The sequence below is a fragment of the Lepisosteus platostomus genome, chromosome 1, assembly GCF_059453375.1.
Source record: "Lepisosteus platostomus isolate fLepPlt1 chromosome 1, fLepPlt1.hap1, whole genome shotgun sequence".
In the NCBI taxonomy this organism is placed as follows: domain Eukaryota; kingdom Metazoa; phylum Chordata; class Actinopteri; order Semionotiformes; family Lepisosteidae; genus Lepisosteus; species Lepisosteus platostomus.
The window spans coordinates 13,007,308-13,031,648 of record NC_142611.1 but is presented as its reverse complement, the minus strand read 5'-3'; the positions used below and the strand labels follow the sequence as shown (position 1 = coordinate 13,031,648).

The 24,341-nt window shown below is 41.2% G+C and overlaps 1 protein-coding gene across 3 annotated transcripts in view; it reads left to right on the top strand.

Annotated features, from left to right (window-relative positions):
- The first annotated feature begins 332 nt into the window (after window positions 1-332).
- The window catches only part of rap1gds1 (RAP1, GTP-GDP dissociation stimulator 1), a 73,774-nt gene continuing 49,765 nt past the window's right edge, over window positions 333-24,341 (top strand). Inside the window, exons 1-2 of one of the 3 annotated variants that reach the window (XM_088624751.1) lie at window positions 333-760; window positions 19,437-19,544. In XM_088624751.1, the coding sequence (XP_088480877.1) occupies window positions 757-760; window positions 19,437-19,544 (112 nt within the window). In that variant the 5' untranslated portion in view covers window positions 333-756. Of the gene's footprint in view, window positions 761-19,433; window positions 19,545-24,341 lie in introns of all 3 variants that reach the window. The other 2 variants (XM_088624743.1, XM_088624761.1) reach the window with 2 other exon arrangements.

Here is a 24,341-nt window from a genome sequence, read left to right as displayed (position 1 = left end):
GAATCATAAGCCCAAAAAAATGGGTCCAGCCTGTGCAGAACCTTAAATCGCATTTGTAACGAAAACTAAAAAAAATAGGTGCGTGAACAGAAATCAATGAAAATGATGCTGTAAGACCAGATATGACACTAGTAGTGACATGTGATGTGTCAGTGAAGTTCAACTACTACCTGCAAGGCAGACTTCAAAGACCTCAGCGGTGCAAAGCACTCATAACCCCAAGCCGCGAAGCAGGGCGTGGCGCAGGCGGATGACGCCGCCTTTGTCCAATCAGCAGCGGAGCAACTCCCTGCCGTGCAGCCAAGTGGCCAATCAAGAGCAACGCGAGGGGCGGGCTCTCACCCTGTGTTGGAGTCGGTGCTCTCTAAGCTGCAACCCGGCTAGAGTAGAAGGAAGTAAATAATTAGATGGGAGGATTGATGTCATTTCAGTGTTTACGAAGATCAGTTTCCCCTGGCAGAATTGCATAACCCGAGTCCATTAACTTTGCGGGGTCCCCGTGTCTGTGCGTGTAAAGCAGCAGCGATTTCCGCTGGTGTGCGGGACTGTGAAGTGCACTGCTTTGCTTACTGGGGACGCCGCGGTGCGGGTTTAAGGTGGGCCTTGCCCGGATGTCTATGTGACTAAAAATCCCGGCACGGTCATCTCCAGATTAAAAAAAAAAAATTAAAACATTTTTTTACTCAGTCGTCCAAGTCTTCGGCATCATCCGCATCCTAATAGTGTCTGGGACTATCGTGCATTTCATCAGCCGATATGGGTAAGTCCTAAACAAAATGATATGCGCTATGCGAAGTTCTAATATAGATCAAGTTCATATTGGTGGGGCATCGCTGAAATACTGTTGGTAGTTCGTCAAGCAGCCAGTCTTAATCTTTTTGAATGTATCAGGCTTCTTTGCAAGAGGTTTACTGTAGCGGGTTGGTGGGGTGACCGTATCTTTTTTTTTTAGCAAATTAACGTTATTCTCTCATATGGAACATCTTGTTATCTAATCATGGTCTTTTCTCTGCCCAACACGAATAAATGCGCACTCACACTGATGGGGCTGGTTTCACATACAGAGTGGACTATGTAGGTGAACTGGTCTAGGACAGAGGCTGATTAAAAGGTCTGGGGGCTAGACCATAATATTTATATCCTACATTTGTAACGTTTTGTGGTGATTTATCCATTTCTGTTGCATTGAGATGAATAATTATTTGACTTTTCTATAATTTTATTTTTTTTGTGTGTTTACTAAACCGTGCAAAGGTGACAATTACGTATTATGCATGTAGGTTTGTACATACTCCTAATAGCAAACGTTTTGCTTTGAACCAATTTGGAGTTGGCGTGTCCGGTAATTTGCTATATCAATGTGCAGTCTCCTATGGCAAAGGAACTGCATTTAAATATTTAATATTATTGCGTTACGCAATCCACGTGTGATTATTTTGCACGCGTTTGCCTATGAAAAGGGTTCCTGGCGCGTGCAACTGATTAATGACGGCACTTGACAGAAAACACTGTTTATTGTAACAATCTGCATGTGTTTAACAATGTAAGGGCCGATCAACGCCTAATTTGGATACTGCTTTATCATCAAACATCTGTAAAGAGAAGGCAAGGGTTTTTATTACATTATTTCCGGGAAAGGAGAGTTTAGTTATGGTCGCGTTTGACCTGATTCAAATTTATAGTTGCTTTATATTATGGTATGATCCTGCTTGGATCAGAAGTATTTAAAACTAGTGTACAGCATGTGGTTTTGAGTGCAGATACATTAAATGAAATGTGACTTGTACAAGGCATTTTATGCCTTGTTAGAGCACTGCATTATTTATTTTTTCTTAAAAGGATATAATAAAATACTACTGTGTGTCGTGTTTTGTGGTTGTGATTGGTTCTGGAAGAAGACAAATCCTTCTGAAAATAAACATTAAATGACTATTAGTGTGATGCCAAGATGTTGAGACACTGTTGCAGTAAACTGGGTCGGATACAAAACCTGATGCTTGTGGGCATTTTCTGAAAGTGAAAAAGAAGGTCTGGTTCACCAAACTCCTGCTGGTAAAGGAGACTGTGAAGTTGTTATATTTTTGGTTTATTTTTCACAGTCATGGTCCAATGTGTTGATCCTCATTCAAACGTGAAATATTTCTTCTGGATAAATCACTAAAGGGGCCCTTTGGGTAACGAGGTTTCAAATTAATGTTTCTTTTTTCCTTCAAGAGTGTTCATCCTGGTAAAGGACCTTATTTCAAACCACTAGACCAGGAAGTAAAGAAATTCACCACGGTTGGAGGCAATATTTTGTGTTCATTGTATTTGTCCCTGTTCAGTAAGGACATACTAAAGGAGGTACTCAAGATATGACCAATATTGAGTTTTCTTCAGGTCTGTACAAAAATGCACTGATCTCTTTGTCACCTTAGTGAAGCACATGGTGGAGCTACATTGAGTGGCTTTGTGGAATAGCTTGCACATAGACAAAATATGAAGCTGTCTTCTGGTTTGGATACAGAAACTGAAAACATTGGCACTCAAGTTCTCCTTTCATTATTTAATACTGCGTCCAAAAGAAATGGGAATCCATTGCTCTGCTTCTGGGGACATAATAATAGTCCATGTTTTTGTGTGCCACCTTTACTGAATAATTTTGTTCTCGGATACTCGGTGCCTTGTGTTGCATTTGAGACTCTCACATTGTCACTCTTCTGGGACCTCATGTAACGGCTGTGAGATCTGTTCGTTGTGCTCCACCCAAAGTCTTCAAATGACGTTTGAGAACTTGGAAGAATGGAGAACCTGGCCTGTGAGTTTGGTTCTCCAGGACACAGAGCCTCCATACACCCGTGGAGGTGTCGAGACCATGTGTGCTATATTGCACCCTCCACACATCCCCATGCCACCCCCTGCTCTCCAGCAACTGAGAGAGATTGTCTTGACTCAAATATTTTTTAATTATTCCTGACATCTCTGTTCATGATTCATCCAGTACTGTTGTAAGGTGGTTCCGTGATACTATTGCATAATTGATCTAGATTGTCTAGGTATAGAACTGCAAGTATCTTAGTAAATTTTCCTTGAAGTTATCATCTAGTTGAGAATTCCTGCAAGGCATCCTGGAGAATTGTGAAATGTGAAAGTTTGCTTTAGAAATCTTATCTTTCCCCATGTCCGTGTCAGGTCGATGGTCATTTTCATGGGATGTCCATAAAATCCATTTCTGTTTCCATCCATTTTCCAACCCCTTCATGCAATTCAGATTCATGGGGGGAAGAAGAGCCTATCTAAGGGGCTCAAGGCGGGGTACTCCCTGGGTAGGTCTAGGTTTAGAGTTGGGGTTAACCCACAGACAAGCATGCACTCACACCAGGGCCAGTTTTCACTGAAGCCAATGAACCTGCCAGCATTTCTTTGTACTTTGGAAGGAAACCCACTTGAACATGGGGTTCTCCACACAATGACACCCAGAGTCCAGAATTGAACCCAGGGCCCCAGTCCTGCGAGGCAGCAATGAGAACCTCTGTGCCACTAGGCCTCCCCTTCACGGGATGTTCTAGTAAATTCTTTAAAAACTCAGGAAAATGTGACCGTGTTCCTCCTGATAGCAGAGACGCAGTAATATGAAAGGAAAGTCAAATGATAACATTTTATTTCTGTCCCCTCACCAAACCAGCAGTGAAAACATTTTGTCTTGTGGGTAATGGAGAATTATACTTGAAACTTGATTTGCAGATTTGTAGTTTGTCTGTGGTGATGAAGTAGGAAAAAGCTCATGGTGGACATGGAGGCAGATCACAGGACCTTTTATTCTGTCTTGACTCTTGGTATGTACCCAGAAGGTTCAGTTTGACTCAAAAACCTTTTTTGTGGCTTCAATGTTTATTTTCAAAAGCTCACCTGATCATAGTTTTAACTATGCAGTTATGTATGGTCTTGACAGCTTGTGAAGCTGTTAAGGGAGCTTTCTGGACTGGAGGTATTGTGCTTATCCATCTCATTTGAAGGCTGAAGTCATAGTTCAGCAGTGGTCCTCTTTTGATCTATTGCTTTCAAAGCTGAACACAAACAAATGTATGTTTTTGTTCTGTTTGCCGACCTGACATGACTAGACTGCTCATGTTCTCCAGGCACAATTAGTCATGATTTACATGAGTCAAAGGTTAAAAATTAAAGACCAGCGCCTTTAATAGAAACTATGCAAAATGAGGGAAACAGAGGATCATGAAGTTCATAATCCCAGATGTATTATAATAATAATAATCAGAATTACAATAATATCGCTATGACAAATAACTTCTCTACAAAAACACTCATGGGTGGACAGATGTTTTCATGCGTGGTTTACCGTTGTTAATTTGTTTATGCGGCAGGGCAGTAATTATTGTCATAAGATTAGTTGACACAGATTTTTATTTGGTTTTCCCTTAGAAGTGATGGGGGGGTGCTAATTACTTTGATAGTGGGTCAGACTATTTTAGATTTAACAAAGTGACCTACTGCAAAGGGAGAAAGTAATGTGATGGAGGCAGATATATCTGATATTCCTAAAAATAAAATGTAGTCCGTTGTCAAGAAGTGAAATATAGGGCCGGAGCACAAAAAAGTCTAGGTATGGGAGACAGTGTGAAAAATCTTAGCAGGAAGACTAACCATTAGAGAGGTCATTTAAAACCCTAGACCGGTGGACAAGGACTACTTAATAATGTGTAAGGATACAGAGTATCAGTTTTGCAAGAGTATAGCAGAATGGTATTTGTCTGTTTTGGGACTAAGGTACAAGCCTTTTAGAAACTGCACAAAGCTAAGCACATTTAGTGTGTATGCGGATGTGCTTTCTGCTTATTGCCACGAAAGCACCCTGTGGTCTGATGAGTCCCACAGCAAACTGCTTCCGAAGCATCAGCTAAAATGCCTAAAAAAGACCAAAAAGGAGGGGCTTGTGAGTTCAGAGCATCTGTCCTGAAGCAGGATGGCATGTCAGTCTGTGGTTGCGCCTAATTTAAATGGGCAGTGAGTGGAAACCTCAGCATGATTAAAGGAAAGCTAAATGCAGCAAATTACTATGGGATATCGCTGAAGGAAAGGATGCGTAATGGCTACAGACTCATCGGGAGGTGCTTCGCGGTAGAGCATGGTGACTGTGTGCCGAGTGCAGCTGGGTCAGGTCAATCCGAAGAAGAGAAACGGGACTTAGGCTCAAGGTTGGTAGTGACCTGACCTGGACCCAGCTGCAGTGTAATGGCAGTGCCCACCTGCCTGAGGGAACTTGGACGTGCTGGAATAGCCGAACAGAAGAGTATCCCGTGGCACGGACGACAACACTTTATCCAGATCTGCAAATGCAGAAAACGTTTACTAAACGCAACACCACTAAGTGTTGATTGTGTGAATGCTTCTCTTCTTGGATAAGTGGTTAAAAGTTTTTGCTCTTGTAGGAATAATATTTTGCATTGTAATATGATTTTTTTTTTTAACCTGAACCCTGCGTGCTTTATGCCCCGAGGGTGCGAATCTGTACTGTATCTCTCCACTTTGATTTTAATCAGCAGGAATCGCCGTGCGCTCGGTCCTGTGCAACCTCTTTGTTTTTCCCCAGCTCTTTGTTTTGCTGAGCTGCTGCCCTAGGTGTCCCACTGGCGTCTGTCTCGCGGTTTGTGCATGGGGTCATAAATACCAGCCGCACAGGTGGGGGGTGTCTTGAAAGGCAAACTGAAGGAAACTCGGATTAAAGAAACGCCAGCGGAGTGCAGGAAATGAAAGCCGTGCAGCTAATTAGGGGAAGAACAGGGCTGCCGAAATTTATTTTCCTCCCTAGAAGAAGAGAATTATTTTTTAAAAAGTCTAGGTCAGTGCCCCTTAATTGTGTTTGCTGCCGCACAGAAAACCAGACACAGGAGACTTGTTTTTTTTTTTCATTTTATGTTTTCTGCAGAAGTTGCTCATTATCTGTGTATAGCTGTGACCCTTGCAGTGCTCTCAGCACCACGTTTTGCCAGAAAAGAATTCCACTCAATGGAAGCCTTTGACAGCCAGGACTGAAATAACCAGATTTTGTTCCTTCTGCGAGAGATCTAACCTCCCGTTGGTGAGGGGACGTGCGAGTGACATTCCACTGTGAATGTCAGGCCTGAAAGTGGTTTCATCTGAACACATGGCCTCGCCACAGGAGCAGCTGCATGTGGTCACTGTGATGTAGGAGTATGCCACAGCTTGGAAAAGTATGTTTAGTCCAGCAGTGAAGAGGTCTGCAGAAGCATTAGACCTGATGATATTAACCTCTGCAGTGTAGTTTTGTTAAAAAAAAAAACTCTTACTGTATCAATTAGATTTCAGCCCCTTTTGCGCAGTGGGTGTTTTTGTTTTGTTTAGATTATGAATTGTAATTTGCGTTTATGGCAAATGCTTCATTATATCGCATCTCATGTACTGCCATTTGATCACACCACTGCCTATTGCCTCTTGTTTTCTTTTGCCATTGAATCGCACACTTTTTTTAACCTGAAACTCTCTTGATTGCAGATACTGTCCCTGTTCCTTCTAACTCGTTGAATAACAGCAGAGACCAAGTGGTGGTCAGTGTCAGAAATGTGTGCCCCAGATAATGCAGAATTCTGCTCTGTTCAGCAGTAGCCCCGTGATTTTTGTTTTCTTGAAGTGTTTATAGGTTATAATATAGACCTATTTTGTATATCTTGTTCTCTAGGTTATAATATATCTTGTTCTCTTCATCTTTTGTCCTTGTTGCACTTCTTTCTAGTACATATGGTAATAATGTATTGCTTCGTTTTGTGAGGAAGCTTCAATTGCAACATGCACAGCGAACTTAGAATTCGCTGAAGTGATTTCCAGCACTGTACTGTATATGAGTGTTCACAATCACAATAGTAAAACGATCAGCTGGGTTCTACAGCAGATCTGGTTCTTTTAGTGATGCAAATTAGAGTAGAAAAATACAGGGTGTCTGGTTGATCACAGTGCAACATAGTGGGTGTTGCACATCACAGAATCTTTTGGGTTGGAACAGTTGAAACAAGGCTGAAGTGTCGATGCAATATTAGAAAATATGGATACAAAAGAGAACATATTCTTCAAATTATATATGAATAATGTCTTATTTGCAAAATATGAACGTCGTACCAGATACGGTATTATATTGATATGCTGCCAGTGTTATTAGTTGTCAGGCAACCCATCAGAATGTGCCACACTCTGTGTGCCTCAAGGCCTACATGAGTGTGGGCAGTATTACCATTGTAGGGCTTTTAATCTGTGGTGAACACGATGGCTCCTGGGAAGGAAGTCTCAAGAAGAGCACAGAAATTTAAGTTTTAGCTAATGAAGTGTAACGGAGCAGCTGTCGCTTTGAGCAATTCATTCTTGTGGGTTTAGGTGTCTGGAAACCATTAAGGTTATGCTATTAAGGGATTTAAGGAGAAAATTGGAGCAGGCATTTTGCATGTTGGTTTTGTGCAGCTGTTTGCACATAGGTGCAAGAGAGAGTTGTGCAGCATCTGATACTGGTTAGGTTTCTCCAATATCGTGGTTCAGTCAATCCCCTGGCTACGAACAGTCTCTTTAAGGTTAGGATGATCTCTTGGGGGAAATACTTTGCTGATACTTCCCCTAGTGCTCAATAAAGGTCTGTGGGTGTTACTGAAGGCTGGGAGTCCAGTCCTTGAGGGGACGTGACTTTACTCTTTGGCATGGAGAAACCTTGGGTTGTACAGTCTCCTGGGGAAGGAAGGTTCACGGGTCATCCAGAACGCCACACTTGAAGTTCACTTCACAGGGAAACCACAAGTGGCGGGCTGGGAGCGACAGGAGAAAGGTTGCCATGGTGCTTTCTCTAGCGATGAGCTGTGTACCATGTGAAGGCTTTTCCTGTTGATGGATTAGAGCCCAAGTTCACGTTTCACCCAGTCCTGTCTGCAAGGCTTTGAAGGAGGTTTGTAAAACATGTGCTGTTCATAATAGTCCAGATTCCCCAAAAGTGTTGGGACATTCCCCAGTGTACATCCTCTATGTGATAGATGACAGTCCAGTTAGAGGTCTGGAGAATAATCTGCGAGTACAGGTTTTCTGCAAGATGCAGTTGAACACAAAATGGTCGCAGTGGCTGTGTGGCTGCTTGGAGAACTCACCCTTATCGTTTTTTTCTTTATAAGTCCCATCCTTCACTAAGGTCCATGAAGTTTAGATTGACCATAAAATAAAATGTGCAGAGCCCTTACTTTGCTTATCAGCAGTTTAGCTAAATGATGAAGTGTAGGGCCTAGATTTGGCAATGTCAGGGGACATGCCTGGGCAAAACTAAAATCAGGCCTTATCCTGCAAGGCTGGAACAGCTGCACAGGGAAGAAGAGAGTTGTGTGGTGCCGAAAACTGGAGAAAGATAAGTTACTAAATCTGCGAGGAGTCATAACTGTCAAAACTGCGGCTCCTTAATTTTTCACATCAGGCCAGAGAGGCTTCTTTGTGCTTCCTTGGAATGGCAGCTGTTTCAGAAAGCCAGCACTGGGAAAACAAACCTGAACAGCTGTCAGGGTGGGGGTCAGGGATGGAGGCCTGTCCAGCGCAGTGACAGGTGAGTTGTGGTGGCCTAAATGGGTGAAGTGGACACGGCAGGAGTTTCACTTTCACTTTGTGGGCGTGTATTGCTTGTGAACAGAGGACTGGCACTTGGTTTAATTTGTTCGACGGTCTGGAAGTTTCGTTCTAGAGAACCATTTTTTTCCCCACGGAAGTCGAAAACTGGCAAGTGTCATTTGTAGCAGGCAGGTTGTAATCAAAAGCATACAAATTAGTTTACAGACTTGTAGAAGGATTAGATAGGAACAGGTGCAATTAGAACTTTTTCTCTTTTGTTCATTGTTGTGTCAGTGGAAATAAAGTGAATTTGCTTGAAGAACGTGCTTTTGTTTTATCATGATTACTGCATTGTGGATGGGTCATGGAACCTTTAGTCTATATTACTGAACTTCCTGTGCTCTGAACTATTTAAATAACATAGTTCCTCGATATGTTATGATTTTTTTGGGGGGAAAATGTCATTTATTTCAAGACTTATTTGAAGCTACAGTATTTAGAACAGGTTCACTACAGATGCTGTCTCTAGGAGGGCCTTTTTGAAAGTCTCAGGCTGCAGATTTTATTTGTTCTGAGGAAAAGCAGGTGTTGTTGACAGTCCTCCTTGATTGTAAGCACATTCAGTTCTCTCTCACCTCACAGAGCTTTAGATTCCAGCCTTGACTTGCTCTATTGCCTTGAGATTCCTAGGATTTGTCTACAGCTCACTGAATATTTCAAGACCTTTTATTTATTATGGAGTGGGCTTAGTCTGGCTTTAGCTGAGGATTGCTTTGTACATATTTTTTTGTATAAAAGACACTTCGCGTGTTGTGTTGGATATGACTGGTGAAGTCACAGTCTGTACCCAAGAGACTTTTGTTTTTGCTTTCTGTCCTTGAGGGATCGTCCCCAGATTGCACTTCTAATCCAGAAGGAAGGTTTATTCTAGCTTTGCATCTGTAGCTCTGTAGTTGCAAGAATGAGGGTTATGTCCGGAGTAAAGAATAGAGCAGACCTAAGATGAAGAACTTAGGTGTTTGTATGTTTTACCCTTCATTTCTTGACGTTTAGCTACATTTTGTCTTGTCTTATGTAAATATTTTTACCGCACTACATAATTATTGATAGTCTCATGGGTTGATAATCTTGTAAATCTTCATTTATTTGTAGATAAGAGATTTGAGGAAATTAATAATACTGTCTATATTTCTTCCTGTAGTTATAGTGGTCTAACCATGCAGGAGCATTACTAAGTGTAACATGCTATTACACTTAGTAATAGCAACCATCTGACTTTGTTTTAAGCTTGCGGATATTTCTGGTAATGAATCTAAAAGGACAGAGGAAGTTAAGTTATAGAAAAAGGGCATCCAATATCAGTGTCTCTCTGGATTGAATATTTGCTGAACCTTTCATGAGAGTAATTCTGGAAGGTGAATATAGAGCAACATTACTGCTCTCAAACTTCTTTATACCCCTTGCTGTATCTTTCTAAAGAAAGATCTGCTTTTTTGGTGAAGTCCTAGAATTTTATTTTTTGATTGAAGTTTACAGAGGAGTTAGTCAGGAGTCTTTCAGTTTGGAAGCAAGTTGTTTCTTCAGCAGCTGAGAGAAACTAGATTGTCAGTGGAACTTGAAGATGTGCCTAGTTGTACCAGGCATAATACCTCACATAAAATATGAGTTAATTTTAAAGACTCATCGTAAGGAAGACAGTTGATGAATTTAACAATTGCAGACAACTTCCTTAAACATTTTTCTGGACTTCTCAAAAATCAAAAAGCATAGTACTGGTAGGCTATGTTATACAATAAGTCACCCCACTGCATGATGTTTTGCACTGACGTTGTTGATGAATTGATGAGGGTCTCGACAGAAAAATTGTCATTGTTTTTCAAGGCACCAAAATCATCAATGAAGGTGTTGTTTTTTCAGGAAATGAAAAAAACATTGTGAAAATCAAAATCTAATATTTTGCTTCTTGTAGTGCTTTTCTTATGAGGGAAACTTTCCGCAAATATATTGTTTTGCGGTAAGTGACTTTCTGGTCCCTAACCCCCACATATATCGGGGACCTCGAGAAAATAAACTCGAAAATGCTCTGTGCTTGCACATGGTATGTGGCTACATTTTATCTGCATCCTGCTGGAAGAGTCTAGCTCTTCTATAGATCTCTATATCCAGAAACTGCATGTTTCTGAAAAAAAAAAAGTTTAGGTTGGAGAAAACAAATGTGGGTTAATGAATGTTTTTCTCACAGTGGCTCTGTGGAGGTGGGGTGAAGGCTGTGTGAAGAGATATCACTGCCACTGCTGCAGGCTGCTAAAAACAGGAGGAGGGAGGCTACCCTGACTACCGCGCCTACTGCACTGTTACAGATCCCCACTGAGTTGTTTCCCTCTCATATCTGGCGAAATTGCCACACTGATTGGATGTCACTTGATACAGAAAGCCACATGACAGTAAAGATGTGCCATTGTGTGAAAGTCCTGCTGGAGTAAAGGGTAGATGTTATTAATCCTGTGCTCCTTGCCTATGCTAATCTGAACCCTGCTCACAATTTTTCAGTTGCTAATGTAATTGAAGAGGCCACAGCTGAATTTTGCTTTGGATTTATTGTAACGTGTCTAATGTCCAGAGAGAATACTGCTACTAATAATAATATTTATTAATTAATGTTGGGAGGTCATCAAATTAAAATGAGGTCTGGGGTAGTGTTATGGGTTGTAGTTATGCATTTGTGGTGTTCTTCTTTTAAGCAAAAGTTACAAAGGAAAAATCCTTGTATTTCTTGGGAAAGCCTGATAATCAATATGATTTGAATGACCAATTATGAGTCTGAATCCCTACTGTAGTTTCATGTCACCATGACTGCCATTGTGGTCAGCTTTCTGGTTTGTCAGTTTGGACCATGATTAAGTCGCATGTTTATAGTGAGAGGGATATTCTTGTACATCATATAACAAATAAATGTAACATCCAGGTGGGGATGCACATTGGTGGTGGTGGAGGGGAGTTCCCATTACCTGTAAATTGCTTTGAGTAGAGTGTCCAGAAAAGCGCTATATAAGTGCAAGCAATTATTAATTATCATTATTATTATTATCTTAGATTCCAGCATTGCCTTGCAGCGCAGGTGCCCTGGGTTGGGTTGAGTTATCTAGGTGGTTTGTATTTTCTCCCTGTGTTCGCGTGGGTTTCCTCCCACAGTCCAAAGACATACTGGTGAGTTTATTGGCTTCTAGGAGAACAGCCCAGATGTGAGACTGTGTTTGTGTCTGTGCGTCTGCCCTGTGATGGACTGGCATCCTGTACAGGGTGTATCCTGCTGTTGCTTGCCAGGATAGGCTCCAGCTCCCCCGATAGGATATGGATGAGTCGATAATATAATAAATATCTCAAATTCCCTTTAAGATTTTAGGTTAGGATAAAATGTGACCTTTAACCATGTCATTTAGTTTTTCCTTGTTGCATCTGATGTATCTATAACAATAAAAAAGTGCATATTCTTGCAGAAAGTGGAATAACAGGAATATATATCTATTTAAAACCCTCTGAAGAACACCAAGGCTGGTCAAGAGTGCACACTTTCATTTTAAGTCCTAAGTTCTCAGCATTTAATAGTGATGATAACACTGTGATTAGAGTTAATATTCTTATTTTTTCATCGTTGACTCGATTCATAATATGAGTGATACTGCAAAACGGAACCAGGTTTCTAAAGAGCAAGGAGTTTAAAGCCCACTTGATGTGCATTTAGGAGAGCTTGCAGTGGTAAGTGGTATACTGCAATCGATCCTTGGCATATGTCCCTCTGGACGTCTCTGCTGCTTTTGAAATGGATGCACCCATCTTTGCTTCACTTAGGGCCGACGCTGTACTGAAAAGCACTAGATCAGATTCTTGCTTGCACCTCACTAAAACAGTGAGAGAGCTATCTCTTTCCTGTTTAGCGATACTCTACACAAGCATTCAACCTCTACCGCCAATGTGGGTGATGTGACCGCAGACATAGTGCACCAGTACTCTCACTGTACCCCGGCTATCAGTGGGGAGGAGAACTGAGTGATGAAGCCAGTTGATACTGTAGATGGGGATTATTAGGAGACCATGATTGGTAAAGGCCAGTGGGAAATTTGGCCTGCACACCAGGATAACACTTACTCTTTGCAAGAAACACCCTGAGATTTTTAATGACCACAGTGATTGTTTTATTTCTCATCCGTAGGACAGAATCTTTAGTACAGTATCACCATCAATATAATGTATACAGACCTCAGGGTGAGCACTCACCTACTGGTCCCACTAACACCTCTTCCAGCAGCAGCCTTAGCTTTCCCAGGAGGTCTCCCATCCAGGTACTGACCAGGCTCACACCTGCTTAGTTCCAGTGGGCTGCCAGTTGTGAGTTGCAGGGTGATATACAGTCGCTCCTGGCTATCTGTGTAATGCTCAACTGAAAATGAGCATTATCAATTGATATTGTGGAAATTCTGAAGCAGTTCCCTTGGGGAACTCCCCCCTCCTACTGCTTTTGAACTTTAGAAGAGACTGAGATAGAAACCTGTTCAGGCACAGTTCGGTTCCACTGTGTTTGAGTACTGAGTTTAATTTCTCACTTCTCAGATGGCTGTCAGCAGAAAGGAGTTATTCCGTAAAAAGCACCATAGCGAGTGAAAGATTGATAACTCTGTCCAGAGAAAACGTCTAGCAAGGAGAGAAGCTGAGTCAGGATAGCTGGAATCAGGGAAATAGCCTGGTTTTTGATGAGAGCGCCAATTGTTCTGCAAAAAATAGCAAATTTTCAAGTACCAAGATTTTGTTTTACTTAATAACTTACAAAATTTTACATATTTAATTTTGAAGTCTAGTCAACCAATAACAGGTTATATAGCACTTGACTTGTACAAATTCTACTTTACATAAAACTGCTGTAACGTTTTAAAAAATCAGTCTTACAGTTTTACAGTTATGTAAATGATCATTAAAGGCAACGTAGTGCTTCCATAAATACCCCCTCCCTAAAATAACCTGAGTTGTTTAATTCATGAACATTTTTATTTTCTACAATCTATTTAATCAATTTAAAGATTTTGTTTTTTGCAAAGTATTTATTATATTACACAATACCATAAACTGTGCATTCAATAGCATAGGAAGCTACTATGATCTGTCAATAAGTATGAAGCTTAAATAGTAAGGGTGCATACCTATTAAGAGTGAAATCTGCTTTTAGTGAAATATATCTTAAGGAACAGCTTCCAGAACCAAACTCCATTCTTGAAAGAAGCCATGTATCATGGTCTGTCATGAAATATCAATGAGCCATAATTATCCTAAATTATTTATTCAGTATCTAAAATTTACACTGTTCATTTTTCTTAAAAGTTTCTCTGATGCTCACAAAGTATTTAGTTTTCTCAGCCTACATTTAAAAAAAAAGACTTCGGGGATGATATTTTGATGGAGCAGTTAGTGTGACAGATAATTATAACTGCCGTAGTAACTTACAACCGTGGACAAGGCCTGAGAAATTAATTACTTGGGCCTTTATTGTCAGAGTTTCAGGTTTTCAGTGATATAAACCTTTATTCCTGAGGAATCATAATATTATAGCAACAGAAAATGATTACTGGATTGTGTGCTCAAGGTCGGAAGATGTAGTAGAAGCTCTTGTCTTTTGTTGTTCCATGTTTGTGCATCTCACTTAATGCCCTGACAGGGGTGATTCATTGGCATTTGAGACATACAAGTACTACATTTGAAGTCTCTGAGGATGAGAGCACTGTTTTTGTAACTGCAGGGGTTGTTTTACTAGACTGCCGGAGTCTTCTAAAATTCATATCTGCATTAGTCATAGGGATTAGTGCAGTCTGCAGGCTGAAGCTTTTCTGGGAGCAACCAATACAGCATTTCTTACATGGTCTAGGAAAACTAGCCCTCTTGGTATCACTGTTGGCGTCACATTGTGACAGACAGAGGGTCATCGTTTTAGGTTCCAAACAAAGTTTTGCACGGCCTGTCATGGTGAATATTAGCATGTGTACTACTAGGTTCTGTACTACATAGTGTACTACGTTCTGGCACAGCTGCTCTGCTGTTTAAGGGCTGATCTTGAGGGGGGAAAAAAAGGAGTGGTGTATTTGAAATGGGCTGAGGAAGGATTCATTCCAAGCTGTCTTATTAACAGCCCACTTCTTCTTCACTTCCATTATGGCTTATCAGCATTGTTTTTTCTGTCCCCACCACCTCATTTCTATAAAAAGAAGGCTTTGGCCTCTTTGCATTGTCATTTAAAGGGAATTGCAGCATTTTACTTTCTGTGTTTTGCACATATTGGAATGTTATGTGTTAAGATTCACTTCCAAAAAGCTATTGAGCCACATACGCTGCTGGTAGTTTTTCTTGCTATACTATATTTTAACGCAACACCGTGTCATTGTTCCCTGTGCTCACTGCATCTCACTGCTGGAGAGGGCTTTTCTTATCATTTCGGTTTAAACCCCACAGTATGTGTGTTGGGGTTAAAAAAAAAACTCGGCTTATGTGGGGAAAGTACAGAGCTTTGATATAGAATCTGTTGGCTGCTGTAAGTAAAATGTGGCAGGTTGTTTATGAGCAGACCTTTTCAAGAGCACTCTTCATGAGGAGAAAAGCCATTAAGCCTACCATTTAGTTTCAGCTGAAATTAGTGAGGACGGAAGACCCGTTACGTTTTACAACCAGCTCTTCCAAGTGAGGTGTAAGATACAACATGTTATAAAGCGGAGATGAAGCAAAGTAAGCCGTTTTTTTAACGCAATGGATATTTTCTATCAAGAAAACCTGCCTGCTATTAACAATTGTTCCAGTCTCTGTTCCCCTTATCGGTGAGCGAGGCATGTTTCTGAACTGGAACAAAAGCATCATACCTCAGGTACATCAAAGGCAACGGTATTAGCTTAATGCTGCTCGCCTGTAATTAAGGTGCTCAGATTTGCCTGACAGATTTTGATTTTGCATTATCAGTGCAGGCCAGCACAGTATTCCTGAATTCAAGAACTGTTCTTCACGGAGAGGTTACCTTTTGCAGCTGTTGCCTGCATCCAGCTGCAATATTCTATTCTGCTTCCTTCCTTTTCCGTCGTATTGCATTATTGCCAAGGGGCCTCAATATACAAAAAGCTCAGGAATCCAGCAACTTTCACGTGCGAAGAGAAAGGTCATCGTTCTGTAATCATGGAAATCGTCAAAGCACAAGCATCAAAGGCTGATATTAATTTGCTTTGCTGTTTTTTTGTAGTCACACTCAGAGGATTGTTGTTTTTATCTGCAATCACAAATTATTTTTTCTATAGTCCCCCCCTAAATCTGAAATCGCCAGCAGTCAACACAATTATCCAGTGCAATTATCCCATTGACACAGATGGGATGGTCACCATGGCTCTGTGTTGCCTTCCATGCTGTTACCCACACTGCAACACCGTCCTAGTTGTTCTTGAGTCGAGACGTCACGTGGCTTTTTACTGAAGACTCTCCAAAATTAAGACCCTAAATATCGAAAGGAGGACCCCGACTAGCTCTGTTGGTAGAGCATGAGACTCATAACCTCAGGGTAGTGGGTTCGTGTCTCACGTCAGGCGCCAGGTCCTCCATGTTGGAGGTTGAGCACAAGGCTAACAACCCTGTCCCTTAAAAAAACTAACGTTACGTTAACAGCAACAGGATGCTGGGAGGCATGACGGGCAAACATCCATCCATCCATATCAAAAGGAGTCTCCGCCGCTTGGGGAATCCTAGTGAAATCCCCCAGACTCCAAACCCACTACAGCAAGGGTATTTAGTGAGGTCCCAGGAATTGATCAGTGCAGTTCCATGCAGTTGGGTTGGTAAGGAGTCAACACACTCTGCATATCAAAAAGACCACCTTTGTGCGTTTGCTGGGCTGAGCAAAGTCCTCTTTTTGAATCAAGGTTTTGGGTAAATCAGCAAGACAGGTGCGGACGTACAGGAGAAATAATTGTGGCACCCAGAAGACCAGTCGTGGTCTGGAATTTCACTGCAACGGTCCTGGGACACGTGTTGTGCTTCCTTCCTATTTGACAACATTTCAGCATGACCAACACGTGATCTCATGCAGATTCCGTATAACGCCTGCTTTCTCGTGAGATAAGAGCGTGGCAGGTATGCTGTGGAAGGCCTACTCTCCAGACCTGAGTCCTTTTGAATATTTCTGGAATAAGCTAGGATGACATGTGGTATCTAGAGCTCAGAGACTCTGTGAATTGGCTCATGTTTGTCGAGCCTCTACGCGAGGAATAGTACAGATCCCCTCAAGAGAACATTTTTGAATGTAGGGCAAAACTCAATTTTAGATGTACAGCTTACATGACTTCCAGATGTGACAACATGCTCTCCTAGTCGTAACTTTTTTTCAGTAGATACCATGTTGCTGACAAACGTTAATTAGCAAAATGAATTGACCTATTTCATATCTGTTTAATGGAATATCATTTCACCTGCTACTAAAAGATTGCCTACAGTAGTGTTACCTAACTTAAAGCCTGTGCTTATCCTTAGTTTGTGGTCAACCAAAATTAAATGGTTGTCGCTGTATGTTTTCCATGACACTAATTTGTTTTCCATATACACCATGAGCTTTCAGCACATAATTAAACGGCTTTTAATGTGCATAATTGTTAGAAGACAGTAATAATAGTTTTAGACCAATATTTATAACACACACTTAATATTGAGAGTGCAGTTAGTTTCTAGTGCGTTAAGTGCTAGTTTTTGAAATATAATATTTTTTACCACAGGTTTTAAATTTCTTTAGAGGTTTACGCAAGTTTGTTTTTGGTTGCTAATAATGCTCCACAAATTCTGCCAGTCTTTTTTTCAAAGAACCCACAGAGTCAGCACTGAGCTCAATTGCCATTAATGTCCAAGGATCCCTGGCTGGACCTGATACTGGTTCTGATACTGAATTGATTATGTTGCTGCTTCTCAGAGTTTTGCATACCTGAATCAAGTCCCCACGTAGTCATCTGTATTCCAAGCAAAGAACAGCAAATTCTTTCCTCTGTTCAAGTAGTGTGGCACTTCTCTTTCATATGGCCTCTAACAGCAATTTGTCTCTTGTAACGTGGTGCCTAAAACTGAATGCAGTAGTCAAAGTGAGTGTAACTAATCCATTGTTTTAATTTAGCATTGGTTCCTTTGATTTGAAGTCTTTAAAATCCATTGCTTGCAACATATTAAGGATACTGAACAGTTTCACACTGTATTTCCATAAATGTATATTTATTGCCAGTCACACTAATATAAAATGTGAATTTGCTTGTTTCTACCAAGAAAACACTGCAGTGGCACTTCTTAGTTTTGTTTATCATCCATGAAACTCTCAACAAACGCAGACCCCAGTTAAAAATATTGCATTGCAGTATCGGGTAACACCCTTACGAGCAGCAGTAACAGTCTGATCATTGTTATTGCCTGGACATCGACATCACCTGCTGTTCGATGGCCTACAGCTTCTAAACTGAGGCGAAGCATTCAGCTCTTCTGCAAATACAGCAAGGTGTGGTCAGTCTGGTGTTCAGCCAGCTGATTCCTGGTGCTAAGTCAGGTTCAATTTCAGAGACAAGGCAAGCCAGTCCATGTCAGGATCACTGACTTCCCACAGACACACTGCCATTCGCTCACTGAAAGTCAGTCTGTGGCCTTGATTCAGGAGCACAATTATTGAGCTCACGTTTTCCAGGTAGTGCTGGCCTGTAACATTTGCTTCTGAACACAATATTTTCTGGAGGATTTCTGAGAAATGAGATTCCCAAGTAATTAATACTGTAAGTTATACATTTAAGAAAAGGGTTTTAAGCTTTCTTTCAAATTTCAGAAATCGGTGGTCAGTTGACATTAGTTTTAATGCATGTGAGTCATGGCATTCACCACACAAAGTATTTTGAACATTTGTTGCTTATTAAATGTGTTTTGTGGCTCATTTCAGGAAGAACTTCCAGCCTGCTGTTTGTGGTGTCATGTGATTATTTTGTAGGTTGTAAGATCAGGAATATAGCTATAGTAGTTCAATCCCCTGAGTAACCTGCATTGCCTTGTAAGAAAAACCATATGAAATTAGTACCATACTGTGGATTTTGTTATACTGTTCGATGCTGTCTTTTTTTGTTATCGGTTCCTTGACGCAGTTGCTAAAGGCTCCAGTGAACAAGCCAGGCATGTTTGTCAGTGCTTCAGCGTTCATTACAGGGTTCTGCAGGTTATTGGTCAAACAGGGAGGCCATATGTACCACAGTGAGGACCTCTGTGGATTCCTACCCATCCATCCCGAACCCTGGTATCCATGGTGATAACTGACCACTTGCGAGCAGCTGCACGACCTGTGTCTGAAACTGCAGTGGTCATGCTCTAAGGCGTGCTAAGCTTCCTTATTTATTGACCTTCTTGTTACTTCACTGGCTTTGGGGTTGGAGCTGCCTTCCTATAGTCCTGAGTTAATGTCAAAATGGTTTCCTCCCTCGTGAAACTCTTGACACCGATTCCAAGTGTGTCGATTCGATTCACAGAGTGAAAAATCTTGCACTACAAAAGGGATAACTTTATGAGTCTTCCTTACATTTCTCAACTTGGCAATACACGTGTGTTACCATGGTACTGCCTGTTTGTTTGTAGTTGCCGAAGAAAAGCGCACTGAGGAGCTGCCTCACTGAAGGTTAACTAGCCGTTTGGCTTTTGTGACTGACAGATTTGTCAACCTTTAAGCACTTGCCATGCGCGCTGTAGTCGCTGCTTCTTTACCTTTTTAGCATCAGGGCTTTGAAGTTGCTGCAGACTCAACGGCGGCTCTGACATCTCTCTGTTTTATGTCATCCAAGCAGATAACTTCTGTGAAGCCCTGAGGAAGCTGAAGCTAACAGAAGCTGACAGCACAGTGGACAGTTTGGAGGGATGCCTGGACTGCCTGCTTAAAGCATTGGCTCATAATAGTAAGTCTGACTTGTCAACCGTATGAGGACAGATCGGCAGCACTGCAGAGTCTGCGCTGAGGTCATTCCTCCTGGTAGGTGAGGTATTTGCCTGCTGCTGTGGGAGTGCAGTGCTTTGGTGTTTATGTACCTCTCATTCTCTGCTTTGCACAGACTTCCTGCTTTTTTAATTTCCAGATTTCCGACTTTTCCGATTCGCCGATGATAACGTGTCAATGTTGGTCAAAAAATGTAAAACAAATGTAAGCAAGGCAGCTGACTCTGAAAAGGCAGCGTGAAAGAGAAAAACCTTTGGCCTGAAAAGGGCATGTTGAATAGTTCTTCCTTGAGTAATTTAGAATATTTTTTATTCCAGTAATATGTATGGGGTTTCAGAATATTTGAAGAACATAGTTTGTTTCCACATATAAAAGTTCATGTGGGTTATTTTTAGAATAATTAAAAAGCCCCTCAGAGTCTCTGATCATGCGAGAATATAATTTCACAGGAGAATGAAAAACCTATTATTTCAAATGTTCCTCCTTGTCTAGCTCTGGGTTTCATGTCATGGCTGTTATGGTATAATTTGTTCCGTGTGTTACATTTTCATGATGCGTTTCCATCCCTGATTTTTTTTTGTTCTGTTTTTCCTGAAATTATTTCCTTATGCAATTGCTTCGGGAACCTATAGACTTTGAGAGAAAGAAAATGTCTTCACCAGATAGCAGTCTAGTTTAAATCCATTTTCAAATCCCCAAGAGCTGTTATACTCAATAAAAACCATTCTACTAAAAAGCAGCATGTCTTCCATGTTTTCTTAATGCTGTGCGGCTGCAACTGTTTAAAATATCAAACGACTCTTTCAGTGATTACGTTTTAGATTGGGATTAAAATCTCTGAGGTACACCTGGAAACATCTAGTGATGATCTTGAAATCGTCTGCCTACAGATCCCTATAGCTGACGTTTTGCAAGAAACCCACTCACACTTCATTCAATTTGCCAGCATTTTAATTAGTTTTATCTCTACTGTATCTACCTGCGATTCAATCTCCGTTTGATTTCTCCGCATAACAGAAGGCAGATGTCGATTGCTTTAAATTTGATTACACCTAAGTGATCCTCTCCGCCCCAGCCATCATTATTTCATTAGAAAACACTAATGGTAAATGTTTCCTAGGTACAACATAGACACTGCAATGTCTATGTTAGTTGAAGTGCAGCCAAAACATATTAGGACTGCAACAGCTGTTAGAGTAGTTGACAGGTAACAGTCAATTAGGGGAGAAAAGCTTATGATGTGGCTTAGTGTTTAACTAATGGAGATTTAACCTGTTATCCTGTTGCACTGATCTCATGCCCCCTTGTCTCCTGGTTGCATGTTTAGTTTGTTACAGTTTAGCACCAACTAGTGTGATGTGAGCTGACAGACGTCATTCTCTTATTCCTCTGCTGATACAGTATATACTGTAGAGTGCTGAGTCTAAAGCCTCTCCTCTTTCCCCCCCTCAAGCAAAAGTCTGTAAAAGCTCTCTAGGGTACCCATATGAGCCATGATCCCGATGGATGTTTTTCAGTGGCAAATCCATACTCCTGTCCATGATCAAAGATGCCACCAGATCAGCAGCTTATTCCCATGTTAAGCATTGACACATGAGATCTAGTGGTCCAACATCCTTTAAATGAAAGGACGCCCAGTATAACATTTTTGGCCACGGCGACCCTAGTTTTTTCAGGTTTCCAGATTGTGTCCGCAGTAGTTGTGGTTTTATTTTAAGTTTTAAGTCCACAATCATTTTTTTTGGGGGGGGGGGGGTTGGGGTGGGTTGTATGATGCTCGTTGGCAGACCATTAGCTTAAACATGCTTCCTTTTAGTCCTGCCTCCGTTAGATCTTATCCTGTCCTCATCACAGCTGGAGCCCTTTGTCACTCTCACCTTCCTGGCTGCTGTCTCTCCGGAGTCTTCTTTGAGCTTTAGATGAAATAAGTAAGTTCACTTCGCTCGTTCCTGACCTGTTCAAGGTCAGAGTGACCCCCCCACCCCCCGGCAAGCTCGATTGCATGTCACGCACTTCTGTTATTTAATTTATGTCGTGCCCACTCTTGGGGCTGCTGTGCGTGGCCTCACTGTGTACCGAGAGGCCGTGGATAAATAAGAGCACTGTGGGGGTTGTGTGCCTCGTGCCTCCCACTCATTCTCTCTCCACATTACTCTGCCTCCCAGGGCAAGCAGCACATATCCATTCCTATATTTCACTGCCGGGTGACAGGTAGCTGTGAGTCACGGCATCATAATGAGCAGTTTCCGCACGCCGAACGAGGTGTAATTCATAGGGAGGTTGTAATTGCCCGAGTGAAGCAAGAAGGGGATTTCAGATTTCAGGGAAATGAAAAGGCGATCACGCAGATGCGAAGAGTCTGATGGGGGGGAATAACCTTGAGTAATTATTACAAGGAAGGAATTTGACATGATCTTTTGGGGTGCTGTTGAAGAGTAGTTTTCAAAAGTTAGTTTACAGGTCAGTTTGTTCCTGCAGTATATGGATGTTTGATTTATGTAACGCTGACTTCAACAACAATTTGAACCAGGACCAGAGTCTCTCTCACCCAACCTCTTAACATTAAAATTGTGAAGCTGTGTGTATTGTCTTCCTAATTCAACCAATAGGCCAATGTGAAAGTGCTGTACAAGATTGTTTAACATTGAGGTTGATTTTCATTGTTTTCTTTCAGATTCGTGAAAATTTTCGATCTTGTTCATTCACACCATGGGGACAAAAGTCAAAATCGCCATCACTCTATATCACTACAGATATTTTCCCCATAGTCTTACGTCTGTCTTCTTCGTGATGTTGTTGCTCAGCCTGTTTTTCTTATTACTGTATATCAAGCCACCTTGATTTTTCTCTGTACCACCCAGAACATATCAGAGTTCTCGGGCAGTTCGAAACTTATTGATGATGTACCGAAGCCTTTGTAAAATGTGTACTTCAACCTCTCATTTTCTTTTATTGAGCTTTGAGACATGTTTTCAGGAGTTTTTTTTTTGTTAAGATGGTAAGTTAAGGGGGCAGGGAAGTGGCGCAGTGGTTAACATTGCTGCCTTGCAGTGTTGGGGCCCTGGGTTCAACTTTGGACCTGGGGGCGACCTATTTTCCCCACAGTCGCACTGGGTTTTCTCCAGGTGCATCAGTTTCCTGCCGTAGTCCTAAGACTGTGTTAACACTGATGGGTGATTGGCTTCTGGGAAAGTTGGTGTGAGTGTGTGAGTGACTGCATTTGTATCTTTGTGTGCCATGCGATGTACTTGTGTCCCATTCAGGGTGTATCCTGCCTTGCACCCATTGCTTGCTGGGATAGGTTCCAGCACCCCCACGGCCCTGAATTGAGTAAAGCAGTTAGAAAATGGATGGATGGCAAGTTAATGGGGTTAAACGGATTGAATAGAAACATCAGAGGTTTTTTTTCTGAACACGCATCAAAAATGTACTCTCCTCATTCCCTTTGTTCAGTGCATTTCATGCATATTCCCTATAGAGAAACTGATAAAGCACGGAACCCGAAATTATAAAGAACTTGTGTAACTGAACCTCCTCAAAAATGTGACAAACACTGACAGATAAATAGGAGGCAGGCTTTAGTACCATTGAACTTGATTGATTTTCAGTTGTGTTTAATTTTGTAAATGAAATAGAAGTTTCTTTCTTTTGTTATTTTTTGATTTGGTTTTAATATGAAGCCGTGCCAGAAAATGAACCGTTTTTATGTCTGTATAGTTTATTGAATCCCAGGGATAAGTTGGTGGTTATAGAGAATTCTGCTCTATAATAAGAGCAGATTTTAAAAAATTTAAAACCTGCTGTTCTTAGTTTGAATCAAAGTTCACAACAGCCTGTTTGTTCTCTCACGAAATGTAGGTGTGATCATAATGGGAGAAATTCACTCTCTTGTAAAAGAGCTCCATCTGCTCAGCTACTAGACAGGTTTGGCAGTTGGCACACACTTCCAAGGACAGTATCCTTGGCACCGCTTGTTTATAGGAAATGTGTTTAGGGAATGCTTTCAGTAAAGCTACAGGGAGAAAAAAAAAAAGATCACACTTTTGGGAATGATGGGTTTTGGTTCAGAGTAATCGAGTACCTCTGCTCTGTTGTTCTTTAGAGATGCTGAATAAGGATTGCAAATGAGAAGAAGCCATTTGGCCCAAATTCCTTAATGTTTGCCTGTTTTTTAAATGTTTTGATTCAAGAAGCGCAAATCATCGTTTCTAGAAAGGTCCCAAGCAACCGGCTTAAAATATTTGTTTGTGTAGTCTTCAAGAGAGTCTCAAAAAGGGTTGGAGATTAATGTTGATATCTGCCCAAAATGTGCGGTGATAATTGCATTTAATGGCCAAATAACCAAAATGTATAATATACTCAGAAGACCAAAAATTGTGACGTTAATTGACGAGTGTAAGATTAATTACTTTAACATGCAAATCCAGTCATGAATCTAGTCTTACTAAAAAACTAGACATTGTACAACTTCTGTAATGACTTAACCTTTTAATTCATTTAGTGCTAAAATAGGTATAGTAGTAGAAAATAGGATGAAATTTGCAAAACCCACTTGGCAGGAGTTGTCTGATATGTAATTATCAAAACATGACTGCTGCTTGTTATGATTTTCACAGAACACAAGCAACATGGATCACGCAGACACTTTAGAGATGCTTTTTCTGTGCAGGTCAAACCTACTGTTGTTCACCATCACCATTTGATTACAGCACCTTGATATAACACACCTCGTAATTATGATCAAGGAACCTGAGATCCC